This window comes from Convolutriloba macropyga, chromosome 14 (assembly GCF_964194025.1).
Source record: "Convolutriloba macropyga chromosome 14, txConMacr16.3, whole genome shotgun sequence".
In the NCBI taxonomy this organism is placed as follows: Eukaryota; Metazoa; Xenacoelomorpha; order Acoela; family Convolutidae; genus Convolutriloba; species Convolutriloba macropyga.
The window spans coordinates 8,279,646-8,292,179 of NC_134481.1; the positions used below are offsets into that span (position 1 = coordinate 8,279,646).

The following is a 12,534-nucleotide window of genomic DNA, read 5'->3' on the forward strand; positions in this document are numbered from 1 at the left end:
TTTGAACGAACACATGAACGCACTGAAAATTTGGACAAGTCAAAGTCTGGATCATGGGTGATTTTGGTCTGCCAGGGTACTTTCATAATTGAAAATGGTGTGTACGTGTATTTTCATATGCTATTGTAAACGAGGACCTCAATCTGGGCTGTTTTAATCAGTTGATGCCCCAAGTTTTTTTAAAGTTGATTTTTTTCATTTTTGCTCTTGTTTTTTTCTTTTTTTGTTTCATGTCTCTGATTGGTTTGAGTCAAAATGGGTTATTGGTGTCTAACGAGGCGTATCTGATTTCTTGTTTTCGTTGTTATCGTGTTTGATGACACCGACACAGCTATTGGACAATAAAAAAAGTTCTTCTTTTTTGTTATGTTTGTTTTTGTGTATATAGGATATTCTTTGTTGACTATCAAAGAGATATCGATTGGAGGAGCCGGAAGCCGACAGTCCGGTAATTCAACTGTTCAATTCTTGAGACTGTGTTTCATGACCTGTTCTGCTAAATATTTTCAATGTTCCGTTTCAATATTTTATTCTAATATTCCAGCTCAAGACAAAAAGTATCAAGCAAAACTCATTTAGTCGATATGTTCATGATAATTCAATTGTTATTAGAGTTCTATCTTCCAACGCACTGCTGGTAGTTCTTCAGGTTTCACACACAAAATACCTTGAGACGTTTTAGCCCGTACAAAGTTCTCCAGTTCTCTATCAGACACAAATTCGTCCGTATTTTGGTGTTTTTGTTTTGACCCATATGACCAAACGGGTTCCTTGGAGTTAGAATCCCAGTAAGCTTTTTTCTCTCTCTTCTGAGTTTCTTCATTGACGTCTGATCGAAGACTCAATAATGACACAAGGCCACTTTCACATACGCATCTAAGAGAGAAAAAAATGAAAGGTCATACTTTAAGTTTTCATTGCAACGAACGTTACTTTTAGTTGCCGCCTCTTAAGCTGTTTCATGCATTTTCAACACTGAAGGTTCACAAAAAACAACGAGTAGATTACTTGTCGAAATTTTTCATAGAGTTAAAATTTCGTACAAAAAAAATCTTACAATCGTTTCAGTTCTATGCAATTTCCTACTCGTGCATGCCTTTGTAATATTTTTCAGTAATATTTCAATCTCAGGTCTTTTCTACGCACAGCTTACATAAACAAAGAAGGGCATTGTTTGAGGGTACCACTAATTTGGCAGGGCCATGAAAAATGCTTATGGTTTTGAAATTCCACTATATTTGAACTTATGAACTCCTACTAAAAAAAGAATCTCGCGAAAATTTCAAATTTTGAGAGAGCTTGTACATCATCAGTTATTCTTACAAGAGCCTTTCACAGTACCTTTTGCTCTATGTAAAACAATGCACCTTAAAGCATGCAAAACAAAGTCAAAGCAGGTTTAAGTAATGTATGTTCCTAGATGTTAACAAGGAGGCTCGGTAATGTGTGTTCACATAAAGTTCCGACCCCGCTCATCCACATTTTTGGCATAAATGTCTACCAAATCAGGAACAAATAGAAAACCCCCAAAATTTAAGTACTTTTCAAAAAAATGTGTATGAACAAAGCTGGCCTCCAATGCAAACAACTCAGTGGAGTAAAAATTGCTGCATTCAATTCATGAGATCAGTCATTAATAAGAAAGCAAGTCACGACTAACAAAAAAATCAAACAACAAAAAAGACAAAAAAGAACAAAAAAAAACAAATTTTCAAAAACAATTAATTTCAAAGAAAGGAAAACCATTAGATGGCAATTGAAAACATCCAATATGTTCAAAATCACACACGTGTCTAAAGGAGGGCATTAAGACCTGTCAATAATCAATTCTTAAGCGGATACAAAATGAACAACAAAAAGAGACAACAAAATGAAATTCAATTAAAACTTGCGAGAAAACGCTGTCGAAGTCGTAAAGCCATTTTGGCCCCTGAAAGTATGTTCAATTGAGCCTTCTCGAACGCCAAAAATGTGGCAACTGCCTTCTCATTAAGGAGAATAGGTAACAAGTAAAAAGAGAAAAAGGGCAATATTAATTAGCACTTGTTTTTTTTCGAAAACAATTATTTTCAAAGTCATGAATGCCATTAGCTACAAAGTGAAACAATTAGGTAGGTTCGCCTATTCGTCCAAAGAAAGCGCTTGAGACCTGTCAAAAGCCAGAATATGTCCTATGTCTACAAAAAGAGCGTTGAAAATAAACAAAAATCGAAATTTAGTTTACTTTTTGTGCAAAAAACCGGTGTCGAATGCAGTAAATTCATAACGAATTCTTTAAAAAAACATTAGATTTTGTACACTTGCACCTTCCTTCGACAACAATAATGTCATGTTTAACCTGTAATTAATGAGACTAAGTAACCAATAGACAGAAAAACAAAAATGAGAAATTAAAAAACGTTAAAAAATAGTTTTTATTTTTAAAAACAATTGTTTTCAAAGTCATGAAGGCCATCAGCTATCTACTCAAATCAAAACAAAATCTCATTTATTTGTTCATGAAACAACAATGAGGACTGTCATTATCCTGGTAGTTTCAGACGACTAAAAAGACAAAGTAAAAACGATAATTAAAGACAATTGTAAAAAAATTAATTTAAATTCTTCGAGAAAGGGGTGTTGAAGCCGTTAAAACCATATGATATGCCTTTCAGGACTTTTATGTGTTCAACTGTGCCGTGTTTTGAGCACCAATAAAGCAATATGTTAACTGACAATAATGTGATAATGTAAAAAAAAACCAGAAAAAAAAGTGAAAAATTGGCCAACACCTAAAAATATAAAAAAAATTGTGATATCGAGTAGTATCAAAGCTAGAAAACCATAACTTAACGCGTAAAACCGCAAAAAAAAATATTTCAATTGAACGAAGAGGATGGATAACCATTCTTTCTTTGCTGACACTAAGTTATAATTGGAACAAATTAAGAGAAAAATCGTGGCAAAGTTTAATAAGTAAACGTTCATTTAAAAAGTAAACATTTTTAAAAGTCAAAAGACCAAAATATTTCGATTAAAGATAATAGATACAATAAGATGAAACTGCTTAGAAAACCATTTGGACCTATCAACAGTGAGCTTTGATGTGAACTGTTCTGTTTGTTAATTAACATAAAATGCTCTTAAATTTTTTTTAAAAAGACCCACTGCTTACAATCCGCAATATTTATCGACTGTAACAGTCCAAGATTGCGCCAAAACCAACCTCGTTACTGCTGATAGTTCATTTAGAGCACTCAATTATTTCGAATGCTTTATATCTAGAAAATTTGTTTGTTAGAATATCAAAAATAAATGCTGCGTTTTTGATTATCATAGAGTAAAGTTAGCAAAAAACGGCAAATTTTTAATTCTAGACTACCCTCAATGGAAGTGCAAACAGAACTAGCTGTCTTTGTAGTTTACAAGGATTGTGTTTGTTGTTTTTGTGGTGTGTAGTTCGGGCAAACTTAATCAATGTTGACTAAAGATGCTTATTTCGGGCAATTCCTGATGAAAAGGCTGAATTTTGAAGTATTTAGCCAAAGTGTTAGCCAGAAAAGTTAAGTCAAAATAGTCAACAATACTTTTTTGTCTCTAAAAATAAAGGCAGTAGTACCATCATCTTTAGCAATTTTTACAATTGTTTGCAAAATTGATGAAATTTGAGGCGAAATTGCGGAAAATGTAAAGAAAAACAACAGAAATTCATCTGTTATTCACAAAATTTCAAAGCTCGATAATTCCCTGTAAAAAACGAAATTTGAAAAAATCTTTTAATTCCCTTTTCTAGGCAGGAGGGGTTTTTTAATGATACCACTCACAACTCTGTACGATTAATATATCGATCGGTCAAAATTGTCCGAACAAAAAAAACCCATTTGAGTATATAGTTCCTCCCCCCTGAAGAGGGTCGGAACAAAAATACACAAAAGGTGTAAAAAAATTTAGTTCGCTGAGCTTAACTGTTCCTTTCATTGACTTCACAGAGTATTTTTTGAGTTTACGTTTTATTAAACACAACAGTTGTTCAAATATAGCCGTAAACGTATTAACAGTTGCGAGGGAAAGGGAAGTCCTCTAGCAGTTTGAGAGATGATTTTTTGATTGCAATTTTTGTATGAAGTTAATTTGGCTGATGATCAACAGTGGAAGTTGTATAACTGCATTATTGATCAATTTAAGTTTAAACTTTTCAGATTTATGCAAGAAGCCACCCGAGGAGAGGATGGATTGTGATCTTATAGCAATTCAAAACCTTCAAACAGAATGGCTACTTCGGTCAATGGGTATTTCGACTTACACTAGAAAACATAAAATTTTCACTGAATGAAATAAAAAATTATGCTTAATTTTGCGGACAATAATTTTGTCGTACGTGAACATCGCTTATGTTAAATAATCGTCATATTCATTCTCAATTCAAGTATTAGACAAAACTTGGAAAAATGTGACATTGGAACGTTATATATGTCCACGTCAAGTATTACCTAAATATATGTTCCCCAAATTTTCAATTGGTCTCAAAACTAAATTACTTGAATATATTGGAAATAAACTTGAATAGACTGGAATATACTGGAAACGTCTTTACTTTTAGAGTAAAAACTATATAAAATAATTACTTGTGAGATCTGATATTGTTAATGAGCAACTGTGGCCCAGATTGAGACTCCAGACACTTTTCATGCAGTCTCCTCATCATCTTCTCACTCAGTGACGTCACGACCTGACACTTAGTTCCGGGGTATTTGGCACAGGGGTCGGACAGTCTGGAACAGGGCTGGGGACAATGTGTTTCCTGCAAGAGAAAACGTCAGTGTAAAAAATTTTCGGATTAAGAAAAATAATAGAAGAAAGAGTAAAAAGAAATTTAAATCATGCCGTTCATTCCGCTTAGTACACTCACAAACAACATTCCACATCATTCTTACTCAGGTTGAGGTACCAGACGGATAGTCGATATGTCCAGACCCAGATGAGCTCACGACGGGGGTGTCTTGCGTTCAAATTTACATAGTCCGGAAACACGGAAAAACACGAAAGTCTGGAAATGAACGCACGAGTAGTCAGATGAACGCACGAAAGTCTGACCTAGACACTTTCTGTCTGGGGCGGTCTGGACATATCGACGTTCGTTCTGGGTCCTCAACCTGGGTATCCTTTTATTCCCCTAATCAGATTGAAATTCCCACATCAAATTTCGTTCATTAAGTTATCATTCAGCGCATATACTCTTCTAAATTTAATTTGAGTGGAAAATACTTGCTTTCGGTAGGCCAGGGATTTTTAATGTCTCTCAATTTGCACCTGTTTTGGCACAATCACATGTAATTGTATAAGACACGCAGAATTTTGAGTAATGATAATATATACAATAATCCGTATGCCGGTATGAGTCGTAGCTAGAATGAGCCTCGTTAATTGTTCTCATTTTTTTGCACTCAGCTTGACCATTATACCACCCATCTGGTATGGTATGTTAAAACACATGTATGACATCTGAGGTATCGTACATAAGATCAGCCACAATAAAAATTTTTTCGCCGTGTTCTGATTTATCTTTTCATATTTTTTTACTCTTTTTATTTTTTGCTTGAGAATTACTGTTGTAACCTCTAAATCAAAATATACGCTCACTCTGTTGTAAGAAGTGAAATGTTGTGTTTGAAAAGTGAAAGTCATTACTCGGTTGCGCAATAGGCAATGCCGAAAATCTCGAATTCAAACCTCAGGGTGGAGGAAAGTTTTGCATCGATATTGCATCGATTATCCACCACAAGATTTGTATCATTAATCTTGGATACAAGGGTACGAATACGCACAAAATTTTGTGGGGGCACCTAAATGCGACAGGCGCGATCGGGAGGGAAAAACAAGAACTTTATCAAGTGGTTATGACACAGTTTTAGACGTGTTACAGAAATAGTGGAAACTTAGGCAAAAACTAATCTTGCTGTAGAAAATTATCATTGATATTGCTGGTGAACAGTGAAATTTTCATATACACATCTTTTTGTTTTTTAAAAAAACTTTTTTTTCACTTTGCTGAAACTTTTAAGGAAAATGTTAGAACAGTTAAATTTCGAAAAGATGTGTCTTCATCTCAATCATTTTTTTTAATCATCACCAATCATTCCCTATTGTTATGAGGAAAAAAAAACATATTTTTCCATCTACAATGTTGTCATGGAAGCCTGAATTCGCATTATTTTGTTAATATAGAATGAGCATTGTTTACACAATTTAAACCCTCAAAAATCGGTTAGCTACTCGAGATCAAAATCAGTAAGTGACAACTATTATAGTTCAAAATATCTTGTGGATTATTAAGCAAAATCATGACTATGTTTTATAAATCATAGTTCCATTGACTCGGCCGTCGTACTGTGTTGCTTGATTTCAAAACTATCACAAACATACCCGGCAGATTGCCGGAAAATAGCTACCGTTGATTCCAATAAGCATGATTGGGATTGAAAGAATAGAAGCTATTGAAAATACAAGATTTTTGTACAAAAACAATTTTTAAGTCCGATTTATTTTGATGGTATTTCTTAGTTGAACATACTTCTGTTTTTTAAGGAGAGGCTACAGGGGCTACTATCGATACCAATAAGCATTAGAGAGAGGTAACTAAGACTTATAGGAACGACGTTCAAATAGCGGGCATCTAAAAATTGGGCTTTATGGGTTTATCCCGTTTCTATTTCTGACTTCAATTTTCTATACTGACCCTGTTCTTTACTGAGCAACTGATGTTCAAAATCACTTTTAGCAGAATGAGAGAGGAGAGAAACTAGCCAAAAAGAAGTCAGAAAGATTTCACGCAAAATGATGAAAAGGCGGCAAATGAGGTAAAGCGAAAATTTTTTTTTTGTTCGACGAAGTAGAAAAAAAATTGGGAGCGCTATAATAGCCGGCTGAGAAGATGAGGGCGGCTATTAAACAAGGGAATTTCAAATTAAACATAACGATTATGGGTTTTAAAACAACGCGTTGCTGAAAATGGAGAGGGCACTGGTTTGCTTAACCCGTTCAAATTTTTACTTTCTTTTGCCCATCTAGTCGAACTAATAGGCGTTTTTTTTTATAATAGCCCTCATCGCTGATTAAGAACTGAAAATGTTCACAACGGTATATCAACGCATTTATCGCCATATATCAATATGTAGCCGCAAAAGTGTCGATTACCCACAATCACCTTTTAATTGTAGAAAATATAGAACTTAAAAGTATTAAAAATCAAAATTAGTCAATTTTAAAAGAAATTAGCATTCTAACTTCCGATTGGCTAATTGCCCATGAGTGGACTAGAATTTTCCCACACTTTGAGATAGAATGTAAAAATTAATATGCAAATGTCATATGTAACAAAATGAGCGCAATAAACTTTTGTGCTGAATATCATGTTCTTCAGAAATTGTAACATAACCGACTAAAGTCGGGCGAATAGTTCTCAAACGAGCGCTGAGTGGTTGGCTTCGTCAGTAGCTAGGCACAGTTTATTGAGGCTAGCTTTAGCTTAATTGAAGAAGGGAGCGTAAGTGAGCAAAGCTGGGGGGGGGGTGCACCGGGAGGCTGATGGGGTGGCAACAGTTGGGGGGGGGGGGGGGGGGACAACAGTGGGGGGGGGTCAATCTCTAAAAACCATAAGTATAAGTCTCAAAAACAGATTCTGTGAATCGCATGCTTGAAGACTTGTGAGCTGAAAGGCTGTAAGAGCATTTAATGTCCGCTGGGCGCTACCTGTTTATCCCGTTTTTGAGGACGAAAATTCAAAAGCGTCAGACGAAAGATTGGTCATGCAAAAAATTGCATAAAGAAGACCGACAGGACTATTATAATTGCTACAAACCTCGTTTGAGAGCAATTAAAAAGTCAGTTTTTTAATTACTTAGATTTACGACACTTTTGTGATTTTAATATTAACCTCTATTTAATAATCGGATTATAAAATGTAAATATAGAAAACTTTTTCTATGAAGTTGAATGTTAATGATACTGGGTATGTGGGCACTTTTGGTATTTAGGCTGCCAATTAAACATCTTATAGTCGCTTAACGTACATTATTTACGTCAAAACAAGTTGCAAGAAAACTAACAGATACTGAACTCTTCTTTCAAAAATTTTGTTTATGAAAAAACAGAGCTTTCCTAAACTGACAGAAAATTCCTAAACCATGTTTATGTGAAAACGTAGTCATTTCACTTTTCTGTGTAATTTTTTTTAAAAAAATAATGCCATCTTTGCTCCCTTATCCTACCTACTCGTAACGAAACATGATTTTGGCATAAAGCGACCTATATGGGAGCTAGAGCGGCTTTTTCCCAAGAAAGTCATTAGAGTGGAAAAAAATTTCCTTAAAGAAAGATTTTGAAAACATTCTCATCCTTTGTTTAAAAAAAATTTAAAAACAGCTTGATAGATCAATGTATTTGCCTCGCTTTCAATAAAAAACTTTAAAATTTTTTTTGCATGTAACTCAAAATTTCAGAGGATATATAATAAATAGTAATGCCATTTCATTGCACTGTTAACGTTGTTTCGCCAAGCCTCTGTGGTATGCGTCATGGAACCAAAGTTCTTTATGCTTAGTTAGCAATATGAACTTAACTGTGCTACATAGACTGGACAAGTATAAAACAGTCTACGAACAGTTCGGCATTTTCCTTAGTTCAGTACAGTGTTCTGGTTGCTAACTCCAGTCATAATCCTTCCTCCTAGGCACGAAATTTTAGACTTCCATAGTATATCTATGGCAATTGGGGTAGGGGGTATACGTGCATGTGTATACGTATACGTCGTATGATCAGTAAGCAGGTGTGTGTGTGTATGTGTGTTGGGGGGGGGGGGGGGGTTAAAAGGGGAGACATTTTGTAACACAAACCTCCAAATTAGCGCACTTTGTGGCATGGTAGAACAAACTGATCTGTTGATAAAGGAGAGACGTTGTTAAGAACGCAGCTTTGCCTTCTAATCTCTCGCCACTAGGATCTCTCAACTGTGTTATTTTGTCCTTCAAATGTGCCGCAACTTGTTCAACTAGTAGCCGCCAATCACAACTGTCTGTGCTAGTTTGACAGACCCGCTGGTTGAAAAATTTTGCGGCAGGAAATTCCTAAACGATAATTTTCTCAACATTATTGAGATAAACTTTCTATATCATAATAATAGCATCATACTGTCATATATTGCATATATGAAAGTATTTTACCAGAGGAGAGCCAATCCGTGCAGTGAATAATAGCGATTGTGAAAAATAAGAGCAGTGAAAAATAGTTGAAAATAAGAGACAGTTGAAAAGGGGGATTGAATTAAAAGATGCATGAACACTCTGCTTTTACCCAAAACGCACCCAAAGAAAGGAAGAGCAAAGAAATAGATTTACTTTCAAAAATAAGAGATATAACATGGCGACAGAGATTAAAGCAGAAAGTTCTCTAAATATTTAAACAATTTTCAGGGTTTTAAACTCACCAAAAGCTATACGTTTTCTCCTCCGCATAAACGTTTTCAATATAGTGCAACAAACATGTCTGACATAATATAATTGTAATTCCTTTTAACCATCGCAAAACAAGTGTTTATTTATTTATTTTGATTTAAATTACAAACTTTTGATTGGATCCGGAAAATATTTTGCAAATGCAGTACCCAGAACCAACCCCACCGCCAGCGCCGGGACCAATTATACCTGCAGCAGGAGTTGCTATGCATCATGCCCCTGTTCATGGTAATCAGTCTTTACCAGTACCTTTTATTAAATTTAGCGGTTTACCCTCCGAAGATTTTGCAGTTTTTGAACGACAAATTAGAAGTTCCATTGGTCTTTCTGCAGTTCAAAACGGCCGCCGACATCTTTTCCTACATTTCAGATTACAAGAGGGACCGCTACAATTTTACGAACAGCTGCCAAATGCAGTAAGAACTGACTTCGAAGAGGCTTTGAGACAGTTACGAGAACGATATATCAATGCAGACCAGACAGCAATCCTTCGTCTGAGTGTTCCGGAAATAAAATTTAATACACAGTACGCCACACCAGAGGATTACTTGACGCATCTTCAAAGAGTAGCAGCCAGAGTCTTTCCAGTTAATCAACGAATTTCACGAGTAAGAGAACAATTCCTAATTGGAATGCCAGCGACAATCCGGCGAAAACTATACGAAATAGAAGAGCCAGCAATGACAGTGAATGATTTGTGCAACAGGGTAGCTTGAATTATGATGATCGGGAAACTAGTCCCTGAGAACGATTTTGCTACCACATTTAATGAAATCAATTCACAGCCAACTAGAGCGGAAGATTTCATTTTTCTACAAGCCCAGCAACAATCTCTACAGGAAACCCAACAAGCATTTGTTTCTCAAATAGTCCAAATTAGTTCCCAAGAAGTACAGCGACAACAAGACAAAGCAAACCCAACTCAAAGTGAGAGTAGAGCCAGTTACAGCCAACAACAACAGAAATACTATTCCCGTGGTGGCTACCACCGCGGCGGTCAGTATAATTCCAGAGGAGACGGACGAGTAATCTGTCGAAACTGTGGAAAAAGGGGTCATTATCAAAAATTTTGCTGGTGAAGAACCCATCGCAGAGAAATACACAACTACCTTTTTAACAGCAACAACAATCTTCTAGCGCGGTCAATCATTTTTCTAATTCTACACAAAATTAAAAAGAAACTTATTATACCTAACCAAGAATAAATCAAAGGAGCATAACCCACTGTTTTATATTCAAATTTTAATTGGAAACCTAAAGTTTGACGCTCTCGTCGACACTGGTTCTTTCACTAATGCCTTGCCGATGAGAATTTATAACCAAATTGCAGACAGTATTGCATCCAAAAACTCAACGCCAACAACAAAAATTTACACAGCAACTGGCCAAAAGGAACGATGTCTATTCAGCACAGAAATACTATTCCGAGTCGGCCTAGCAGAATTCAAATATCCCAATTTCTTGTAATCCAACGATTGAATACACCAGTACTAGGAGCCCCATTTTTGTCAGAGAACAATCTTATGGTTGACATGAAAGGAAAATTACTTCTAACGCCCGATCTAACTTTTACAATTGACAAAATACAACAAACGAATGGAAAGAAATCCGTTCGACACGAAGTTTTCAAAATTCGTTTTGGAAATTATTTTCTCATCTTAAAAAAATTGTTATCCAAACTGCCGGCAACAAATTTCTCTCCTTTATTCCTATCCATATTATGTTTCTCTGCATTATTTTCTATCACCATCAATTTCGTTTCATTGTAAATGTTCTGAAGACTTAACTCAACTGAAGGCGCCATCAGAAGTGTTATGTTTCTGGCTCAATATAATGAATTGGTATGTTTAATTTTGTTTCTGTAGATTACTTCTTTCTTTTCCTTGTTATCTCTCTCCAGCAACACCAAGCGCTAGCACAGTTACAAAGGAAGGAATTGTTTTTAATTTTCACCAGAGAGTACTACTCGCGGACAAACTCATAAAAGTTCAGTTTATAGTTCCCTATCCTGTTATCGAAATACAACTACCCGAGAACTTAACTGCATTAGAAGACAAATTCCACGAATCTTGGAAAACACGAGCGGGACTTCGTCACCATCTAGCATTTCCAGACCTAGAAGAAGTGGACGCTACAGATCACCTTAATTTCCCTTCGTTAGTAACAAAAATCGGAGAACATGGAAACGCACTTACTGACCTGAACTCAATCAAAACGGACATGGAAAAGACTCTCGCCCTACACAACTATGCACCAAGTCAATCGGAAATATCAAGGAAGAAACGCATTGCTCCCCTCCTATTAGCTGGTGGAGCCGCTACAGTTCTTGGCGCTGGAGTTGGACTAGGCAGCAAGATCGGATGCGCTATCAAATGAATTTTTGGAAGTTGTACAGATTTTTCCAGGAGTGACAAGGAAAACATCCAAAAAGGCATTCAGAGAATCAGAGAAATTCAGGATGGGTTCCAACAGCTGAGGACATCATCTAACGAAAAGTTTTTCTTGGTCGGAAAACAACTGAATTCATTGATGCAGTGACAAAACGCCTAACAGAACTTCAGAAACTCAACTCACAAAAAATTGAGGCAGAGTTTCATAGCATCAAAAAGCAGATGAAGGTTCTAACAAGTTGCGTTCGAGGTCTAAAACTGCGAGGGAAGGAAAACCTACAGTTCAGTGAAATTCTTGCCTGGTTACTGATGCTACAAAGAGAAATAAAGACCTTCAGGACAGCAACTTATACATTCCGCTCAACTTTGTTGACGGCGTTCATGACAATGACTAATGAGTTTCTTCCTATCTCGCTTGTCCCACGAGAAAGTCCTTGTCTCTGTTCAACGATCATTGGGAAATGACGACCAAATGTTGAGCTTGGCAATACCAATAAACAAAATTCTCACGTACTATGAGTCAAAATTGCTGCGTGAAGTCACAACCAATGATCTAGAACTAGTTTTCAAAATCGCAATACCACTAGCATCACGGGAGACCGTTCTAGAAGTTTAAGAAGCAATCTTACTGCCTATGCCACAGTCAGAGTCCGATG

The 12,534-nt window shown here is 36.0% G+C and overlaps 1 protein-coding gene across 1 annotated transcript in view; it reads right to left on the minus strand.

Moving 5' to 3' along the window:
• Nucleotides 1-512: 512 nt before the first annotated feature.
• The window catches only part of LOC142353523 (uncharacterized), a 35,572-nt gene continuing 23,550 nt past the window's right edge, over nucleotides 513-12,534 (minus strand). The window contains exons 3-5 of the mRNA XM_075405780.1: nucleotides 8,871-9,101; nucleotides 4,605-4,780; nucleotides 513-876 (exon numbers count right to left, since the gene is read on the minus strand). Of these exons, the coding sequence (XP_075261895.1) occupies nucleotides 609-876; nucleotides 4,605-4,780; nucleotides 8,871-9,101 (675 nt within the window). The 3' untranslated portion in view covers nucleotides 513-608. The remainder of the gene's footprint in view (nucleotides 877-4,604; nucleotides 4,781-8,870; nucleotides 9,102-12,534) is intronic.